General features: G+C 46.4%; 1 protein-coding gene across 1 annotated transcript; it reads right to left on the bottom strand.

Annotated features, from left to right (window-relative positions):
- Positions 1 to 17,033: 17,033 nt before the first annotated feature.
- Positions 17,034 to 17,775, bottom strand: RHOH (ras homolog family member H). The gene has a single exon (XM_010024632.1). It carries the CDS (start codon positions 17,751 to 17,753, stop codon positions 17,178 to 17,180), a length of 576 nt encoding a protein of 191 aa, XP_010022934.1. The 5' UTR covers positions 17,754 to 17,775; the 3' UTR covers positions 17,034 to 17,177.
- Between the last annotated feature and the right edge of the window lie 1,155 nt (positions 17,776 to 18,930).

Genomic DNA, 18,930 nt, shown 5'->3' with positions numbered 1-18,930 from the left:
CTTGGTTCACAAAGTGGGTTCTGCAAGTGGTGGGACTGCACCTTTTGGCATACTTGGGCACCTTCACAAAAGCCCACCTACTACAAACCAAAATGCTAACAATGTTTAGGAGAAACATCCACAGTGTCCTGAGAGCTGTTCTGCAGTGGGTGATGCTCACAACAAGCAGAAGTGTGGGCTGCAGCAGCATGGAAGCTGACGCCACCCTCCTGCCTCAAGCGCCCTCAGCCCTCAGAGCCATCACTTAACAAGTGATCACCGAGCAAGAGGTGCTAATTGCAGTCACCCGCAGAGACACCTGAAGGGAGCTATTCTATGATTCGATGATTCATGATCCTATGCTTCAGTGATTCTATGATTGATTGTATGATCCTATGAAAATGCACCAGATATAGGCAGCATGCCAAAGCTGTCCAGCTCTTTGACATTTAAGTGTGCCCCAGCTTGGCAAGCCTCCATTTTGTTGGAGGAGAAACGCTGACGAGTGGGTCACAAGCAGTGAATCGTGTGCAGTGGGTATGTGCGAAACAAGGAGGAGGCAAAAAACGTTTAACTGTTTGTCCGATCAGACATTACAGGCTGCCCCTCTCTGCGGGCTGCACTTCCCTAGGCAAGGGCTTGTGTGTTCCTGCTCTCGGGCTGTGACTGGCCCTGGGCTTTTGTCATGCAAACCACACGTCAAGGAGGCACAAAAGCTGTCAATTACTGCTCCACATGAAGCACCACCAAGATGATGGAAACGCAAAGTCACCGCTGTGGCTGAGAAAGTGGTACCCTGTTTTGGGGCACAGAGGGTCCAGGCCACCCCGAGGCAGGTCTGCAGCACCTCTGTTGCTGGGTGACGGGGGTGGGTGCAGACCCAGCACACACAGTCACCTCCACGGTGCTCCGGGAAGAGCTGCTCACCGCACCGCACCGCACCACTCATGCTGGAGCCAGCAGCTCCATAGCCAGTGCCTTGCAGCATGAATTGCAGCAGTCGTTGTGTTGTAGTCTGTTTTTCCCAAGTGTTTTCCAGCCAGTAGGCGAAACGCACCTCCCAGGGACCTGCCCATCGTGAGAAATGCCTTTCCCAGGAGCCCGCCACCCTGCGCGCCTCTCTCTGCCATGCACCTGGTGAAACGGCACGGTGAGCCGCCTTCGGTTGAAACCCGTGTGCTGATCGTAACCCCTGACCCGCTGCTCTAGGGCTAGAAGTTTCACGTGGGGCTTTTCTTCGTACAGCCTGGGTGAGCGCAGCCTTTTTGGCAGGTGTTTCCGGCGCAGAAAGAAAACAGGTCCCTGTGGTTAAGCCGCCTAGTTTGCTTCAGCTCACTTACCAATCGTCTCCGAGCACAAGCGGCTCCCCCACCTTATCTGAGCCCCTGTGAAAAACTCCAGAACCAGGACAGTGTTTTAACACCCAGCACTAACCTCAGTTCTTAATGTTACCCAGAGAAGGTAACCCCAGAACCCTTTACTTGGTTTTCTATGATGGTGGCTGCAAAAGCTGGGCTAGGGGCAGGGGTGTGGCTAGTGCAGCCAGCAGCTTCCATGCCCAGGAGAAGCTTCCCAGCTTCCCTCCACCCCCTGTGCACATCCCCATCACTGCACTTGGGACTTGCTCATCCCAACCTGAATGGAAGTGTGGCTGCCTGCCTCCTTTCTTCCAGGGAGACTGAGGAATAGGAAAGCTCTGAAGGCTCCTGAGGGAAAACTAAGCAGTAAAATTAAGATGAAAAGTCCAGTGATGGACTACATGGTAGCACTCCCATGGGGAGAGCACAGCCAAGCCCAGTCTGAGTGCAGGAAGCAAAGAAAGGCTTCCTGGGTCAAAGATTTGGGGGCATGCATATCTCTATACCTCCAACCATACCATAAGCACTGAAGCAAGTTCAGCTTTTTTATTCTTCCACAAAATTTCCCCATCTGGCCCTGCAGAATCAAGCTATAATATTTCTTTTTTTTTCTCTTGTTCTTCTTTTTGTGTCTACAGAACCCTGAAGAAGGGTTTTGGGTGCCTACCAATTCCAATTGGGGTGTTGGCACCTGAGCTGAAGATGCCACCTTGACCACTCCAGCTCCAGTTTCTGCCAGTGGTGCTTTCCCCTTGCATTCTCAAAGGCAGACCTGAGTCAGCCTGAGGTGGCCAAAACCACAGGGAAGACTGCAGGCACACAGTTTGCGGCATAATGTTTCTCAGCCACTTGATTTTCCTACTACATATGCACAGAAGCAGCTTTGTTTTGACAGTGCATCTTCCTCACACCTCTCCTCACCCACCATCCAGAAACGGGGCGTTCCTCTAAGAGCATGGGCACATGAAGGAATTAATTGGTGGTGTGAATTTACAGCATGTCATTTATCCCTTGGTAACTACCCCATGAGTACACACACCCACTCAGCAAAACACAAGGTAAAGAGGTGTAAATGACTTCACATTCACGCTTCATCAGAGAGCAAGAGCATTCACCAAGAGGTATTTTAACCGGGCAGCTTACTCCAAGGCTAGATTTGCCTTACTTCTGTCCCATTCCAGTCCAGAGCACTTCTCTTTGTTTTAGACAATTAGCTCCTTGGCAAGGGAGTCCAGTAGCTAGAGCTGAGTGACTGTCATTAGTTGCTTCTTGTAATGGCTAACAAAGATGTCCACATTAATATAATTTGTAACTGAATACTGGATATACTTTACAATTAAAAGCATTCCAAATCATAGCAGTGTCACAGTAAAGTGATCTGCAGATGTACACAGTAAGGAAGAAGGAGGATTGTCTGATACCGAAAGAGGGACTGTACATCTGAGAGCTGCTCCTTCTTATTACGTTGTTCTAATAAAAAACAGGAGTGTGCCCTAATCTCACCAAATGTTTTATATAACAAACATTGTCAGGCACACAGGCAGCAGAGGCCTCCTTATTTCACTGCAGTCTCCTTCAACTGTTTCTTATGTGTGTGGACCTCAGAGGACAAGCCATAGTCCTTTCTGCATGCACCTCCCTTTTCTCCTCCACGACGGGGATGAAGAGTGAGTGGGAGAGCTCAGCTCATCGCTGAAGGCACTGACTGAATGATTGCTTGAACCGTGGGTACAACACCCACTGAAGCAGCTTCAGCTCTCCTCCCCCAGAACCTCAAGTCAAATTACCAAGCACTTAGCCAGGTGGAAGGAATAACATTTCATCGTGATAATTCAGCTGGCATACACTTCTGTAAGGAGACCACATCAAAAAGGGAAACTGCAGTCTCATGCGGTCGTTTGCAGAGTAGATGAGTCAGAGCCTCTCTCTTTCCGTGCTGCAGCTCGCTAAACCTGTGCCAAGTTTAATAATTTCCATTCCCTTCAGGAGACAGGGCCATGCTTTGCTGGGTGATCGCCCCAACTCTCTGCACCGTTTAGTGAAACATTTGAAGGTCTTAACATCAACATGTAATTGACGAACAATAAAATCCAAGAACAGACAGAAACGATGCAAACCACATCCTTTTTTTGCTCTTAATCCACTCTTAAAATGAACTCTGTGTTCCCCTCCAGATTTAATTCCAGCTGTAGAGTGGACAGGGACTGTCTTATGACTGAGGATAGCTGAAGAGGGAGGGCTTCACCCATTGTTTTAGCATCAGGCCATGCATTCACACTGCACATCCCTCACGCCCCGTCAGTGTCCAGCTCTGTCTCAACAAACACTAGGTCTGACATCAGCTTGTCACAGCTGACTTTACACCCTAGCCAATGAGAAGCCTCTGCAGTGGCTGCCATGAGATTAAATGCCCCAGATCCACAGGGTAGAGTAAGTCAGTCTTGATCTTGATGCAGAAGTTGAACTTCAAACATTTAGGCCCATGAGGTTAGCTTTGTCTCTAATTCCTCTGCATTTTATTTGATTCTACACCAAATATAGACATTCATACCTTTATAAAGCTGCTTTGCTGCACAGTCATACCTGGAAGTTTCTAGTTCTGTCTCCGGTGTGACAGGTGGAGGAAAAAACACCCTTAAGGTGCAATTAACTTCAAAAAGACAAACAATAGCTGTGACAAGTGCCTCCATCCCTCTCAATGGTGCTGTGTTATAAAATAAGGTTTAAAAGCAAGTAGAAATCTGTTTTGTTACATCTCTGCCCACAGTTTCAATAGCAGCGTCTCAATCATGTGCGTGATATAGCTGTTGTTTGGAAAGATTTTTCCACAGAGATCAGACTAACTACAGAAATAAGGTGATCACTCTAGTCACCTGAATTCCTAAGGAAACATGGATTATGTGATAGCTCTCTGCTTGTCTCTCTTCTCTCCAACAACTTGTTCATGCATTGGCAAATTTCAATTAAATTCAGTGGAGGAGGAAAACCCTCAGAGATACTCAGTTCTTAAAAATTTCATGGAAATATGCAAACAACTGATGTGAAAATGCTGTGGTCTGAGCTGAACTGATCCACCTGTGAGGCACAGATCCCTACAAAAGACAGCTTCACTCCTTTTGCTGCCATGAATGGGCACCACAGTGGCAATAGCTGTGGCAGGACTCACCAGGCCAGTATCAGAAAGGGCACAGAAGGGTCCCAGAAGCTGTGCTAACAGTGGTCTGTGTGTGGTGTCTGTAGGCAAGGATGGAATCAATCTCCACATCGTCAGGTGTCAGAGTATGGACAGCTATGGCTGACTTGTCCACACTCTCTTGACAGCCAAGAGTGAGAACCATGCTTTTCTGGGGCATGGTTCACCTTACCAGTGCCTGGAACTAGCCAAAGGAATTGGTTAATCTGTGAGTACCGATTTATCTCTGCTGCGTTTCTGGGCTTGGTTTTTGTGAGAGTGGGTGGGAGGCAGAAGCAGACCCCTGCCCACACCACTGCACATCTGCAAACAGCTGGCGCCAATGGAGCCTGTGAGCACACTGCTGCAAGGTGAGGAGGGAAGAATACAGCTCACGACTGTGTTACTTGCAGATACCCATTACTAATCTTTTGTCTCTGTTCAATTCTGTGGATGCTTCTTTCATAACAAGTCTTCTGCAGTGCCATGCGGATGGGCACATGGGTCTGGGACACTTAGAAATGCCAGCTGTTGGGCCAGCAGCCCTGCTCTGAGCTATGCTCAGAGAAGTTACATTGTTCCAAAAGCAAACCCTGCTAAAACCCACAGGCATGCAGAGCTCGTATCCCAAGGGGGCCATGTGTCATTGAGAGCCACCAGGGCTCTCTAGCATCTGCAGGACTTTACAGCAGAGTGCTGGTCTCACGGCATGTGCTGTGAAAACTTTCTGTGTCACTTCATCCCAGGCACGAGGTGCTCTGTGCCCTGATCACTCAACTGGCAAACGAGACCGTTTGTGCGAAGTGCTGCACGCTTGGCAGGCCGTGTCCCAGCGGTCTGCAGCAAAGCCGGGCAGGATCAGTGCCACAGCTTGAGCCCCAGCAGTGAAAACCTCCCACGCCAGATGCGAAACCTGTTGAGAGTGAGGCTGTATCTTGGAAACGTTTGCTCTGGCAACACAAGGTCACCAAGCCTCGGGTTTCCCTACCAGTTTCATAACGTTTGTGATAAGTACGCAGGCTCCAGAGCACCAAGGGAGATATCAGCAATTTCACTGCCGCAAACACTGCTGCACCCCGGCAGCTACCACTTGGTGTCACTGGGTGTCACAGATCTGGTGCCTCCCCACACCCCAGGCATTCACAGATGCTCTGTCTTCTCTCCACAGAACCCTTGAACCAGCACCTATGAAATAGACACCCCACTTGCTCCTGAGCTCAGACTTCTTCCCATGGGCTCAGGACCATGCTCCTGGCCCTGGACACAGCAGGACTGGCCAAAGGGCAGCTTCTCCGTCCCCTGTGTCACAGTCCCCCGAGCCAGGGACATGCACCCTGAGGCCTGGGCAAGGTCTGGGATAGAAGCAGGCACTGGGAGGCAAGTATAGGGCCATGCATGGGTGTCACTGACTGCTGCAGTGCAGGCAGAAAGCAGATTTGCTTTTTGAAGGCGTCATATTAGACTTCGCCTTTAACTCTGCCTGAGACCACTGGGTTGGGGCTAGCCTTAGCCACCCTTCTGTGCTTCCCTGCATGACAGACTGAACTTACAGGAGAGCCCTTTGATTTGACCACCAAATGCAGGTCATTCCCCATGCTGCACTTTGATCAATGAATTCCTAGTTTGGGATATCCCATTCGTTGTAGAAGAATCAGAATAAATTGTCCAAATACCCCCTTGTTCTGCAAACCACACCAAGTGAACAGCTTTTGAAAACAGGAGTGCAGAGCTGAGGAAAAGCTCCCTTCAGCCATTGTGTTCTCTCAGACTTCTTCAGTTCTCAGAAACCTTTTTCACTTTTTATCTATATCTCCTTTCACTACGCTTTAGCTCCTACTGTTCTGCTTACAGCAGCCCACCTCTCTCTCCTCCTTCCCCCTCCTACCTTCTTTCAAGACCTTCTTGAGAGTAAACCACATCCTTAAGTTCTTCTCATTGTTAGAGCCTCCACCACTGCTGCTGTTACGGCTCTTCACTGCTTTTTGATCAAGTGGTCTAGTGAGGCTATGAACCTAAACTGCTCTTCAGATGTTCCCATCTGCAGGTGAGCAGACCATCCCCATAAGCTGTGTTTTACATATGTTTGAACTGAGTTCTCCTTAACTACACCATTTATAACTCAAAATGGTACATGCAATAAGTGCAAGTGCTCTGTCAGTGCACGTTTGTGTAACTGTAAAAATAGTTTGCTAAACAAACTGTAGGACACTTCAGAGAAAGAAAAAGAAAGAAAGAAAGAAAGAATGAAAGAAAGAAAGAAAGAGAAAGAAAGAAAGAAAGAGAGAGAAAGAAAGAGAGAAAGAGAGAGAGAGAAAGAAAGAAAGAAAGAAAGAAAGAAAGAAAGAAAGAAGAAAAGAAGATTCCTGTTTGTGCCATTTATAGCGAACTTAATTTTGTGGCTGTTAATGCTACATCTGTGCATTGTCGGCAAAAAGTGTAGACGAGGCCCTTAGTCACATGGTTTGGTGATGGTGTTGGCAGTCCTGGGGTGATGGTTGCACTTCATGACCTTAAAGGTCTTTTCCAACCTAGTTGAGTCGATGATTCTATGATTCAGTAACTGACTCAGACTTGAGCTAGCCGAAGCACAGGTACGTGACTGACTTCTCACTGCATTGCTGGCAGCGTTCACGCTTACCTGCAAAGAGCATGGAGCAGCAATCACAAAATCCACCTGGTGTCAGCTCTTGCAGACTGCATCGTCTCTGTCCTTTGGCTTGCCAATATTTGTCATTCTGTGACCTCAGCCCTCTTTGCACTGTAGAAATGTTTGGGTTTATATCTGTCTTAGGAGAGTTGCCTTGCTATGTCCTAGCAGCATCTCTGTCACATTTGCAGCTTGATCAACATTTGCTACATCAAAAGGGAGCTTTCTCATTGACCTGGGACCACAAGGGAGGGAGGCAGAAGATGCAGACCTGCTTCTTCATGATCTATTCCATGTATGCACTCGGCCTCTGAAAGCAAAATGATTTTGTGGGGGTTGTACTGCACATGTGGAAGGTCAACAGTGGAGGCCTCTGGACTGAAAGAGATGGGAATCTGCTCTGCTAAACTGGCCAGATGGGGAGCAACAAGAGAAATGTGGGCTATGGATGTCCATCAAAAGCCTGTCTTCTACATCTCTCATCCCCACCCCAGCCAAGCCAGGGGATTGTAAGAATTAGACTTGGCCTTGTCATCAGACGTGATCCTTCTACAGCCCTCAGGACACTCATGTGGCCTTGCAGACCCATCGCTGCCACCCCATGTATCGACACAGCTTCTCTCTTGTTTCAGTTGTAGGTGAGCTTTCTCGGGCTCCTGCTTCTTGGAGTCCCTTTCAGCAAAATGACTGATTCATCACCTCCTTCCCTCTGGGCTTCAGAGAAAGTGTGCCTCGTTTCTCTGTAATGTGTACCCACCAGGGCAACACCAGCACGGGGCTGTGCTTCAGAGTCCCCATTGTCTGGGTTTCCCACGGGAGCAGCACAGCACCACCTCCAGAAAGTGGCAGCAGTTCTGGGAGCCCCAGGTCCAGTCAAAGGCTTTCATTTCCCCATCTTCTTATACACATGCAAGTCCTTAGAGGCCCTGCACAGCTTTTTTCCACAGCCCAGGGATATTTTAAGAGTAACATAATTATCTTTATCACCACAGTTGCTGACATACCTCTGCCCTGTAAAGAAATGAATGTAATTTGCATTCACATTCATGCTAATTCTGCCCATCTGCTGCTGCAGCTCTGACACTGTTCTTGTGAAGGGCACCTCTGAGCTCCTCTGGGGTGAGAAGGTCCTCTTCTCACCCCAGATGTCTTCCCCTTGTGCTTACAGACTCCTGTGACACGATGCGATCCGCTGCTGTTCCTGCATCTCACTCCTCATGCCTGCCATACTCATAGCTTCTCCTGTTCACCACAGCACATCTAGCTCAGCACACTGATTTTGTGGAGTTAAAGGCAGGGTTTTTTCATGCCACCCTGCCACAGGTTTCAGTTTTCCCACTGGTTTAGTTCTTCTGTCATATGCACAACATCAGAGCACCACCCTGTAGACATCTAAGCACTTCTGCTCAGCAAATGCCCTGTTAATTCTGGATAGTTCGATAGCATCCCTGAGTGACTTGTCCCAGATCCCAATCAAAACTTAGCCTTTTCTTTTTTCAGGAGCCCAGTTAGCCAACCCCTTCTGCCTTAGATCTTTCCAGAACACATCTCTGTTTTCATATGTTATTTTTACTCTCTGCTTAAAGCTGTATCATTCATGTATTTAATACACAATGCAGCAATATCCCTCCAGTCTCTGCTGTGCAGTTTCACAGAGAATTAACTCTACCAGCACTAGCTGACATCTATTGAGTCCACCAGAACTAGCTACTGGGGGGGTGGGTGACTTCCCAACTAATCTTCATTTTGCTAAACAAGGCTTATAGGATTTATTTCACTATAAATTAAAAGTTACATTCTGACATCTCTGTAGTGGGAGTCAAAAGCATGTGTCAGCTTTGAAAGCAGGAGAGGAATTTCTTGATAAAGATGCCTCATTTTCTTTAAATGACTCTGGATAGTCAGGGGAAAATAGCAAAGCTATGGCCCTGCATATTAGAGAGCCAAAAACTTGAGAATGCTCCAGAGCAAAAGCAATACATCAGCTTTCTTGGCAGTCAGATAGAAAGTTGTGGAAGACATGGAGCAAAGTCAGAAGCTCCTCTGCTTGAGTTACTCTCTTGAGTTACATGTTGTACTGCACTGGGAGCCTGAGACTCCATGTGGATAGCTCTGACTGTTCCCAGTGCAGGAAAAAAAAATCCTTCCCATCACAAAGTAACAGTATGGGGAACATTGGTAATTTCTCCCCAGTATCTTATCACAGAAGGGTGAAAAGACCATAGTTGCTCTCCTCGTGGCTACTCTCCCTTGTCATGCCAAACCTAATTTCTTGCTTGGGTTGTGTTCAGTCTCTCCTGTTAACCTGTAAAGGAAATGGGAACGTTTTCAAGGTGATGGCATTTCAGTGAGACTTTTCAATTGGGCACTAAATCCTTAATGTAAGAATGTCCCTATCGCACAGATCAAGATCAGTCCAGCCTGGAGTCCACTTACTAAAGGGGCTGCTAGTGCATGCTCCAGTGAGGGGGGAAGGGGTAAGTATGGAGGGACTCAGCTTTACCCTCTTGGCATTCAGCATAACTCCCTCAGGGAGAATTTGATTTCTAAACGTGCCACTGATGAATCAGAAGTTAGCTCAGCCCATGCCCATGTGTTGTACAATTAAAAAGGGCATTATGTTGATGGCTGCAATTGTAATCTGTTAAAATAGTAATGAACACATCAGTATGTATTGTCCCTTCTCTTTCTGTCAATTATGCTTACCTACTCCCTACACCTTCAGTGAATTGAAACACTGGAAAGCACTAATCCTAAAAAGCTGTGCTACAAACCCACTCAGAGCAAATTCTGCAGGTCAGGCCCATCAGCAAAAGCATTTCTCCGGAGGGGATCTAGGGCCTGGCAAACCCAAAACACCTGCCAGCACCAAGTTCCTTCATGAATGATCAGAAAGTACTTGAGACAAAGGTCCCTGCCATCTCCCCACTTCATGTGGGGTAGGCAGAGCCATGGCTCGTCTGGTGTCACCCAGCTGCAGCAGTGGAGCTGGGGACAGCCAGTGTGTCTGCAGTGGTGTTTCACATCTGCCGTGCATCCTTCTGCCATTCGCCAGCCAGCCACAGACAGCAGGCTCAGGCAGGGTGAATCCATTTGGGTCAAGCTGAGACTGAGCAGGTTGATTACACCAGCACTCAGTCTGGAGTTGTGCAGGCTTACCTGGGCCTGGTCCAGAGCCCTGTTAGATTTAAAAGTTCCCCATTGAACTGACATGGGTTTGGTCAAGCTTTGCATGATGAGAGAGGGATTGAACAGCAATATTTATTATCTCGGCCAATTCCCTGATCACTAGTCAAGGCTGCAGCTCTGGTTTAGTCGGTCAATAATTCTATGATGGATCAGATACCAGCACAAATTCCACATAGTATGTAATAATTTAAAATATCTGTGTATGTGTCATGGTTTAGACCCAGCTGGAAACTCAGCACCATGCAGCCTCCCCAGGGTGAGAACTGAAAGAAAGTAAACCCCACACATTGAGATAAGAACAATTTAATAACTAAAATAAAGTAAAATATAGTGATAATAGAAAGAATACCAATAATAACAATAATAATAGGAAACGACAAGAGAAGAAATGAAAGCTCAGAAAACACAAGTGATGCACAATGCAATTGCTCACCAGCAGCTGACCCATGCCCAGCCTGAGCCAAGCAGCAATTGGTCCCTTCCGGGTAACTCCCCCCAGTTTATATACTGGGCATGACGTGCTGTGGTATGGAATACCCCTTTGGCCAGTTTGGGTCAGGTGTCCTGCCTCTGCTTCCTCCTGGCTTCTTGTGCCCCTCCTCCCTGGCAGAGCATGAGACTGGAAAGTCCTTGATCAGGGTAAGCATTACTTAGCAACAACTAAAAACATCGGTGTGTTGTCAGCAGCCAAAACGCAGCACTGCACCAGCTACTAGGAAGAAAATTAACTGTTAGATCTGAAACCAGGACAGTACGTTTTAATGCCCAAGATCCATTAGCAGTCCTAAACCAGCCTCTTACAAAGTCCTGTGACCTTTAACCCCTACTCAGAAGCATGCCGTGTTGAGCACTGCAGCATTCACAGCAGGATGGTGCTGACACTAGCTTTCAATCAGCAGATCTGGTGTCATGGTGGCAGATAAATGCAAGCATTCAGTCAAGGTAATATCCAGAAAGTCACTTAACATTTTATCTGTAAAAACCCTACAGTTTTCTGAGGAGGAAAATTCAGCTGTTGCTTGTGTGTTATGAGAGGTTTGGCATATAAGACACGTAACTCTCCCTACAGTTGTTTCTATGTAATTAATTCATCTACCGAGTTGAGGAGTATGAGCCTTGGGTTCCTCCCATCGCGCCCAGGGGCTGGTTGTGTGCCCCCCCCCCCCCCTGCCTGTGGCTAGCAGACACACTAAACCACATCCAGGGCAGCCGGCATTTACAAGGGATCTTGATTTCCAAAGCAAAGCCTGCTATGTTGAAAATCTCACCCTTTTGTGGTAGGATGGAGCATTTCCAGGGGGCAGCCCAGGTCTCGGTGTGAGAGCTGCCCTGGCTCAGCTTGTGTCCTCCAAGGCACGGCCGGGAGCTGCCGGGGGACCCACAGGAGTCAGCGCCCGTCAGAGGCTTCTTGGAAACGCTGCAGACACGGGTGAGCACCTCACACCGTGTGGAGGCATTGGTTGTCATTTCCTTCCTCTTTTCCAGAGACAGAAACAGCCACCGCCACACACAGGCCTGTGCCCTTCTGCTCCACCCCTGCATGAATCATCCTGATGGCGGCCCAAGGTGAGAGGAGTAATGACAGAAATCCCCCCAGCCAGCCCTGTGCAGGGTGGTTGTGAAAGACCTCACACAGGCATGTCGCTCATTCATTTCTCCATAACCAGAAAGGCAGCAATAGCTATTGTTTTGTTCGCTAATAACTAATTCACAGCTCATGCAAGGCTGGAGACCAGCTTCCCGCGCTCAGGAAGGGATGTGCCACAGGGTTTCGCTCAGTGCTTTGAGATGTCTCCCCAGAATGCAGCCACTGGAGCCCAGCAAAGCTGAGATGAGCCCTTCAGCCCATGCTACCAGCAGGACAGCACCTGCAGAAACCAGGCCTGGGTAATGACTGAGAGAGATGGCACACAAATAAATCTGTTACTGCAGGGCATCTGCAAGTGATAGGAGCCTGACTGATGCAGGACCAGCCCTGCCTGCAGAGTAGGGCAGTTGCCTGTGATGCCTGGTAACGGGAGCCTTGAGGAGCATCACCTCAGCGCTCCTCTTACACCTCCCGAGCCACACAGGTCATGCAGGCACACAGCAGCTGCGTGGTTGTGCCATGATGGAGTGAGAGGTCCAGGGCAGTGGAAAGGCCACCATAGCTACAGTTAAGCAGTTACAGCAATACAAATATATGCAGGGAGGTGGTGCCCTCCCTGCATGTTGTTTTGAACAGCTGGGTACTCAAAGCACAACACGGAGGGCACACAGGCCAGCCAGGACAGGTGCACAATGATAACCGGTCAGGAGTTTTTGCACTTACAGCTGTGAAGCAAATCTATTGAGACATAAAATTTGTTTCCTCACATCCAGAGATGAAAGTTCATTACTGTCATTTCAGAGCAAGGGAGTTTGGCTAACCCGACTGTGCGCCTAGCTGGCTTTTCTTCAGAGTCTGAACTGACTTTTGATTAAGTCAAGGTAGTTAACTTGCTTACAAAGGCAAGAGCAAGCAAGCCATTCTGATGTTCTGAAATTAAGCTATTTATTCTTTGTATATTAACCTGAGCCCTGTGTAGCAGAGGCATTAGGAGAAAGTGCTAAGAGACTTGAATTGCCCCATTTATTTGAAATTATTTTAATGGCTGTGCTCACTCAAATGCAATAGTAATACAGGAAAGGCTGAGATGTCAGAGTGCCGACAGGGGTTTTCAGTTCGTGTCTGATCCCCGTGGTGATTTATTTCATAGTGGTGCTACGTACAGAAAGGCTGCTTTAAAAGCATTTTCTTTATCAAGACAAGCATCAGCTAATATGTGTTCACACACCTTAGCAATCGCAGAGTGCCCACAAAAACTGCACAAATATTTGCAAACTGTTAATTGCAAATATCAGGCAAAACAGTATCAATTATAGCTAATGAGCTTGAATAACTTCCCATGTGAAAAAATGGGGCTGGGGGAGAAGATCTGAATTTATTCTTTAGTCTTAGAAAATATTTATATTGTATGCTGCAGATCAGGCAGCATACAGAAAAAGGCTGGGAATCTGTATTTAAATAATGTAATGTGTACTCACTAAGTTTTGCAATTTAGTAAAGGGAAATACTTCTTTTTTTTTTTCTGCTAAAAGAATAATTCCTAATTTTAATCACAATTGCATATCTATTCAACTTTTTATCAGATTTGCATAGTTCAGTAAAACAATTAATGATGCAAAATTACTTTTTCTGTCAAAATGAGAAGTCGGATGCCATTGCTGATCTCATTCTAAGTTCCACATATTTTCTCTCTTTTTTTTTTTTCTTTCTCTTAACTTTAAACCTATTTCACCAGCAAGCAAAAGTAAAATTATCAGTGGAGTAACAAACTGAAAGAGATTGTTTTGAGAAGACGGAAAGGGAACATTTGGGCAAGAGCTTGACCCGACTGAGCTGAGGCTGCACGTTGTTTCTTTCTCCCCCAACCTGCTGTTTTTCAGAGCAAGAGAAGACGAAAATAACATGTGTGCCCAGCTGTCGTTTGAATCTATTTTGAATACTAGAGCCAGATCTCTACCCCCGAGCTGTACCTGGTGACCCTTTTGCTCAAGTGACGTTAACAAGATCACCCTGGCAGGGTTTTGTGGCAGACTTCAGCAGTCTCGCACCACTGCAGTTGTGCGAGCCTCACCCCAATAAGCCACTTGGCTGAAATCTTGGGCTGAGTTCTGATCTATCCGGTTTCACTCTCTGCATTTGGGTTGCCACACTTTTTGCACACATTTTTTGTGCACTCACTTTTCCCTGAGTTCTACAGCTCAGGGAAAGCTGCATAATTACAGATACTAAAATACTGCTCTTCACAGTTTGTTCCCAGTGAAAAGTGCCTCTTAGCTTCAAGAGTCTGAAAATAACCAGGCTGTGAAAACTGATACCCTTTTTTTCCACAGAGCACCAAACTAAAATCCCCTTATTACTTTATCCTCTCTCTAATTTGAAAAGTCAGCTGGCTTTCGGTGCCCTCACACCTTGCACTGGCTCTAGGATGCACAATATCAAGCCACTCCTAAATTCCCTGTGCATCCCCTGTTGTCAGCTCAAGTGTCTCAGGGAATTCAGTCCACTTTTTTTCACTGAATTGCAAGCAGACCTTGAATTCTTCATTTTGTAAAACACCCTAAGAAGCCTTGTGAAGCAAACACAGGTAAGATGGGATTGTCAGTTATGGCATGATTCTATAATGTATCTTCATCTGGCTTAGTTTGGTACAACAACCCTCTGGAGCCTCCTGGTCCCCGAATCTGGCTATCCCATGGCAGACACCACAACACAGCACCCAGGCCTAGCTGTTACTGCTCTTCAACACGTAAAAACAGCAGCATGAACTGTTGTAAACAAAGCTTAACTCACAGACAAAAAGACCATTTAGCAGAACATGCTGGCAAAAATATGTCTCAAAGAAAGTTGAAACCAGGTATCAAATCCATTAGAGGAGTGGGGGCCATGAAGAAAAATGTCCACGATTGTAACAGATTTGGAGATTCACAATGACATTTTGCAGGTGATCTTTAATGTTCAAATAATAACAGTGGCTACTCTTAAAATAGGTTACAAAGAGCAAAACTTTCAGTGAAGAGGCATTGCGAGAGTTGAGATGTAGAAACATATTTCTTCCAAAAGCCAAAGACAGCAAATACCTAACCACTTGTGTAACTCTGCAGAAGTGTGACACCATTCAGGTTCTTTTACAAACATGTCAGTTTTAGTGTTTCAGGGGGCAAAAGATTTGCAATCAACAGCTGAAGAGAAAGAGAAGTAGGAAAGAGTACAGGAAAGATGGATGGTGATGGGAGCCCTTGTGTTCTCAGGTGCAGAAGCTTGTAAAGATTTACAGCTGACATGAAAACCTCACATGAGACCAGTATGTTTTTCTGACCACAAGCCTCTCTCACAATCAGGTTGATGACTGGTAAATGTTTACCAGCCTGGGAGCTGGCAGGACGATCATCAAGTGTCCCGTGCACCACTGCTATTCAACGTGCCTGCCATGCAAACATTTGCTCACCCTACATCACAGGTGAGGTCATCTCTGGGATTCATAGGAGGGGAATGGTTTCATTCAGAATGTCTCTTTATAGAGAAGCTCAGAGGTAGAATAGACTACGGAGAAGAACACCCAACCTGGTTTTTGGGGACAGACTATAGATAGATGAGATCTGAGCTATGGCTTATTTGCTTAGTAGGATAACTCCTGAAGTCCCATCTTGGATATGAATCAGACAAGCCACTGCATTCATTTCTGTTGGAACACATGAGCCAAGGCTCAGTCAAAACAGGCACAGGTTGTTCTCGCCAGATCCATGTGGAAAGAGAACCATCCTACATGCCATTTTTTACAGCACTGTGTTATAAGCCCTTCAAAGGTCAGTTCTGAGCTATCTGAAGGACAGAGAAAGGGATTAAAAAACCTTGCTGCACTAAGAAATCCCCCAGGGGATTTCCTCTATGGAAACCTTTGGATGAGACAGATCTGCAAGACCTGAGAGATGGTGTGGGGCAGAGGGGACGGATAACCTTAGGAGGAGGGGAACACTGCAAGCCACGAGGAATGTACAGTATTGTGTGTTGACCCCATTCCATCTTGTAGCATAGTGCTCTTACACACCTGGAATTTCGAACTCCTTAGCCTGGCTTTCTGTGCAGGAAGATAAGTTGGCCTGAGTAAGTATGTCAGGATTTGACTCTAAGACTTCTCAGGCTCCCCAGGCTGCAAAGCCTGTTTCAGTCTCAGTTTGATACAACCCAGGCAGTTATACTTAGTATAAAAAATTATTTAGCCATTCCAAATATGCACATTCAACATTGCCCTGTACTTAATTTTTACTATAGTTGGTGACAGATTTCACTGTTTCGAAAGAAATGTACTAAAAACATGTGAGAATTTTAGTGCTCATGAAAAAAAACCCAAACCTTTCATCTCTGGAGACTGAAATCTTTTCCCTCCAGAATTACAGTGGAGACAGCAGAGGTGATGATAGCACAGATTCATCTCAGCCACTGCAAGCATACATCTAAACCAGCCCTGACTGCAAGCCAGCCCTTCTGGGGTTGTAACCAGGCGAGGTCTAGGAAGAATCAGGTTAGTTTCCTCCTGGTTTGCCCCATCTAAAACTCACAAAGCCACAGGACAGCTACCACATGTCACTAAGTTTTGATCACTCCTGTGTTAGATATGCTTGATTTCATTACTGTTATACAGAGACTCAGAGATGTTTGAGAAGTGCTAGGCTTGTCTGCAGGCCATTTATTATATGGATAGGACGATTTGCTTCTGTGGTTAGCTAAAGGAAAACCTCCAAAATATGAAAGCAAACTGTCAGGATTTTACAACAATGTGTACAAGAGCCTTTTAAATAGAATACAAAGTAGTCAGATTTTATAACAAGAAGTTCTTAAAGTAAAAAAAAACTTCACATGGACAGACATGTCAAGAGGTGGGAGTTGACTGAAGCAGATGTTTGTCATTAAATAAATGTGGACAAACCAACAACTGAGGAACATCAACAGAAACAACAACAAAATCAGCACAGCTAATATCTGTAGCTCTCCAGGCTAGGCCTGCTCCAGTCCAGGCTAGCAAAGTTCAAACAAAGGCTTGTGAATAAAGGCATGTACCTGCACCTCCTGTTTTTCAAGATGGTGCCCATGTGCGATCAGATGGAGTGCACATCTGTCTCACTAGGGGCACCCGCATTGTGGTCCTGTCGGGAGTCCTCCTTTGATTCACTTCCCACTCTCCCTACCACAGTACCTTTGTGTGAAGACAGAAGGAACGAACGTGGGCAAACCCACTGCTGATGGTCCTCAAAAGATCTTGCACTCGTTAATGGAGAAGAGCTTCCGCCTGTTCTGCTTTTTGTCCTGATTGACCGCTGTCCGCACGGCATACTCAAACACCTGCTGCACGCCCCGGTTGCTGAGGGCAGAGCACTCCAGGTAGCCTTTGGCTCTCACCTCCTGGGCAAGCCGCTTCCCATCTATGGGGCTGATGCAGGAGGAGAGGTAGGGCCCCACGTCCCGCTGGTCAGTCTGAGTGGCTACTACCAAAACAGGGATGCGGGGTAAATGGCTGCGGATCTCACCGATCCATTTGTTCCTCAGGTTCAGGAAGGAATTGTGGTTTGCCACTGAGTAGCACATTAGTACCACATCTGCCTGTTGGTATGAGAGGGGGCGAATGCCTTTGAAGGCGTCGCTGCCAGATGTGTCCCAAAGACCTAGGCTGATCTGTACACCATCCATGAAGACGTCTACTCCAGTATTTTCATATACAGTGGGTCTGTAGTCATCTGGAAAAGTATCAGAGGTGAAACGTACCAACAGAGATGTTTTCCCCACCGCAGAGTCTCCCACCAGGACACACTTGACTGAATCCAGCATTTTATTAATGTTCAGGGCCAAGAGCTCCGTCTGCACACAGCAGCAGTGGAATGAAGAGATGCAGGGGTCTCAGAGGCTTTCTATATAATTTCCATTTGGTGACAAACCATCCAAATCTCTTCTTCTCAAGACCTGATTGTGTCACTTGAGTCTAAAATCCCCTTTTCTCCCACACGGTTCTGTGGTGCTGTCGGTTTTAATTCTTCAGTGAGTCAAATGACATTTCTGGAAGAGGAAAAACAAATTACAATAGTTATAACCCACAGAGAACAGAACATTCTTCATCAAGATAAAGATGCTTGGACATGTCTCTGGACAGCCATTGGGAGCATCCCACGTCGAGGAGGCTGAACCTTGCCATTCCCTCTCAGGTGGCCGCTTCTGCAACAGCCATTCACATGAATAACCTTGTTGCTGCTCCACAGGAGCTAACAGTCCTATCACCTCTGCCATTCTCTACTGACACCAACTATTTTTTTCCACTCAATTGTCTAAAAAAAAAATAAAATCACTTTAACTTTGGTAAAACTGGCACTAACGTGCTTTTAGTGAGACATTTCCTGCCTCTGACTTTCATCAAGACTGACAGAATCCTGAATCCCTCTTAACCAATCAGCTCAGATTCCCTTTAATATGTACCCATGATCTCTAGAGGTAGTCAAGAGAAAAAAAAAAACCTTTGCTAGCCAATCTGGCTATTTAAGCAATCCTACAATGAGCAGAAATACAGAACCACTTGTGACAACGAAGAAGCAAGGACTTAAGGTGTGAACCAACATGAACCTTAACAGATTTCAAAAGCAATGAAGGATCCACAACAAAAATATAAAAAAGTTCAACATTTTTTTTTACAAATCACTTTCAACAAGCAAGAAGCACAAGTCAAGGAAAGCCACATCACCAGTGCTTGCCCCAGTCAAACCATTTCATTGGAAGGGGATACAGTTCCCCTGACATTTACTCTGCTGTAAAACTGAACTGAGAGTACCTCTTCAGAGTAAGTAATTACTTTTGAGCTCCTGCCAGCATTCAGTCAAATTTTCCTATTTTGAAAGCGTTTTTCTCTTCCCCATTAGCTGTCTGCAAGATTCAGTGCTCATACGGGGTGACAAACAAGATGCTATGAAAAATCACTCCCTGCAAACTGAGGGGAAATGAGTTCTGCTCAACAGAAACA

Source organism: Nestor notabilis, unplaced genomic scaffold (assembly GCF_000696875.1).
Source record: "Nestor notabilis isolate BGI_N333 unplaced genomic scaffold, ASM69687v1 scaffold29501, whole genome shotgun sequence".
Classification (NCBI taxonomy): domain Eukaryota; kingdom Metazoa; phylum Chordata; class Aves; order Psittaciformes; family Psittacidae; genus Nestor; species Nestor notabilis.
Note: the sequence above shows the minus strand (reverse complement) of the source record. Positions and strands in the feature narration are given on the sequence as shown.

Excerpts from the sequence above, each read along its gene's own strand:
- RHOH (XM_010024632.1), bottom strand. The coding sequence starts at position 17,753 with ATGCTGGATTCAGTCAAGTGTGTCCTGGTGGGAGACTCTGCGGTGGGG.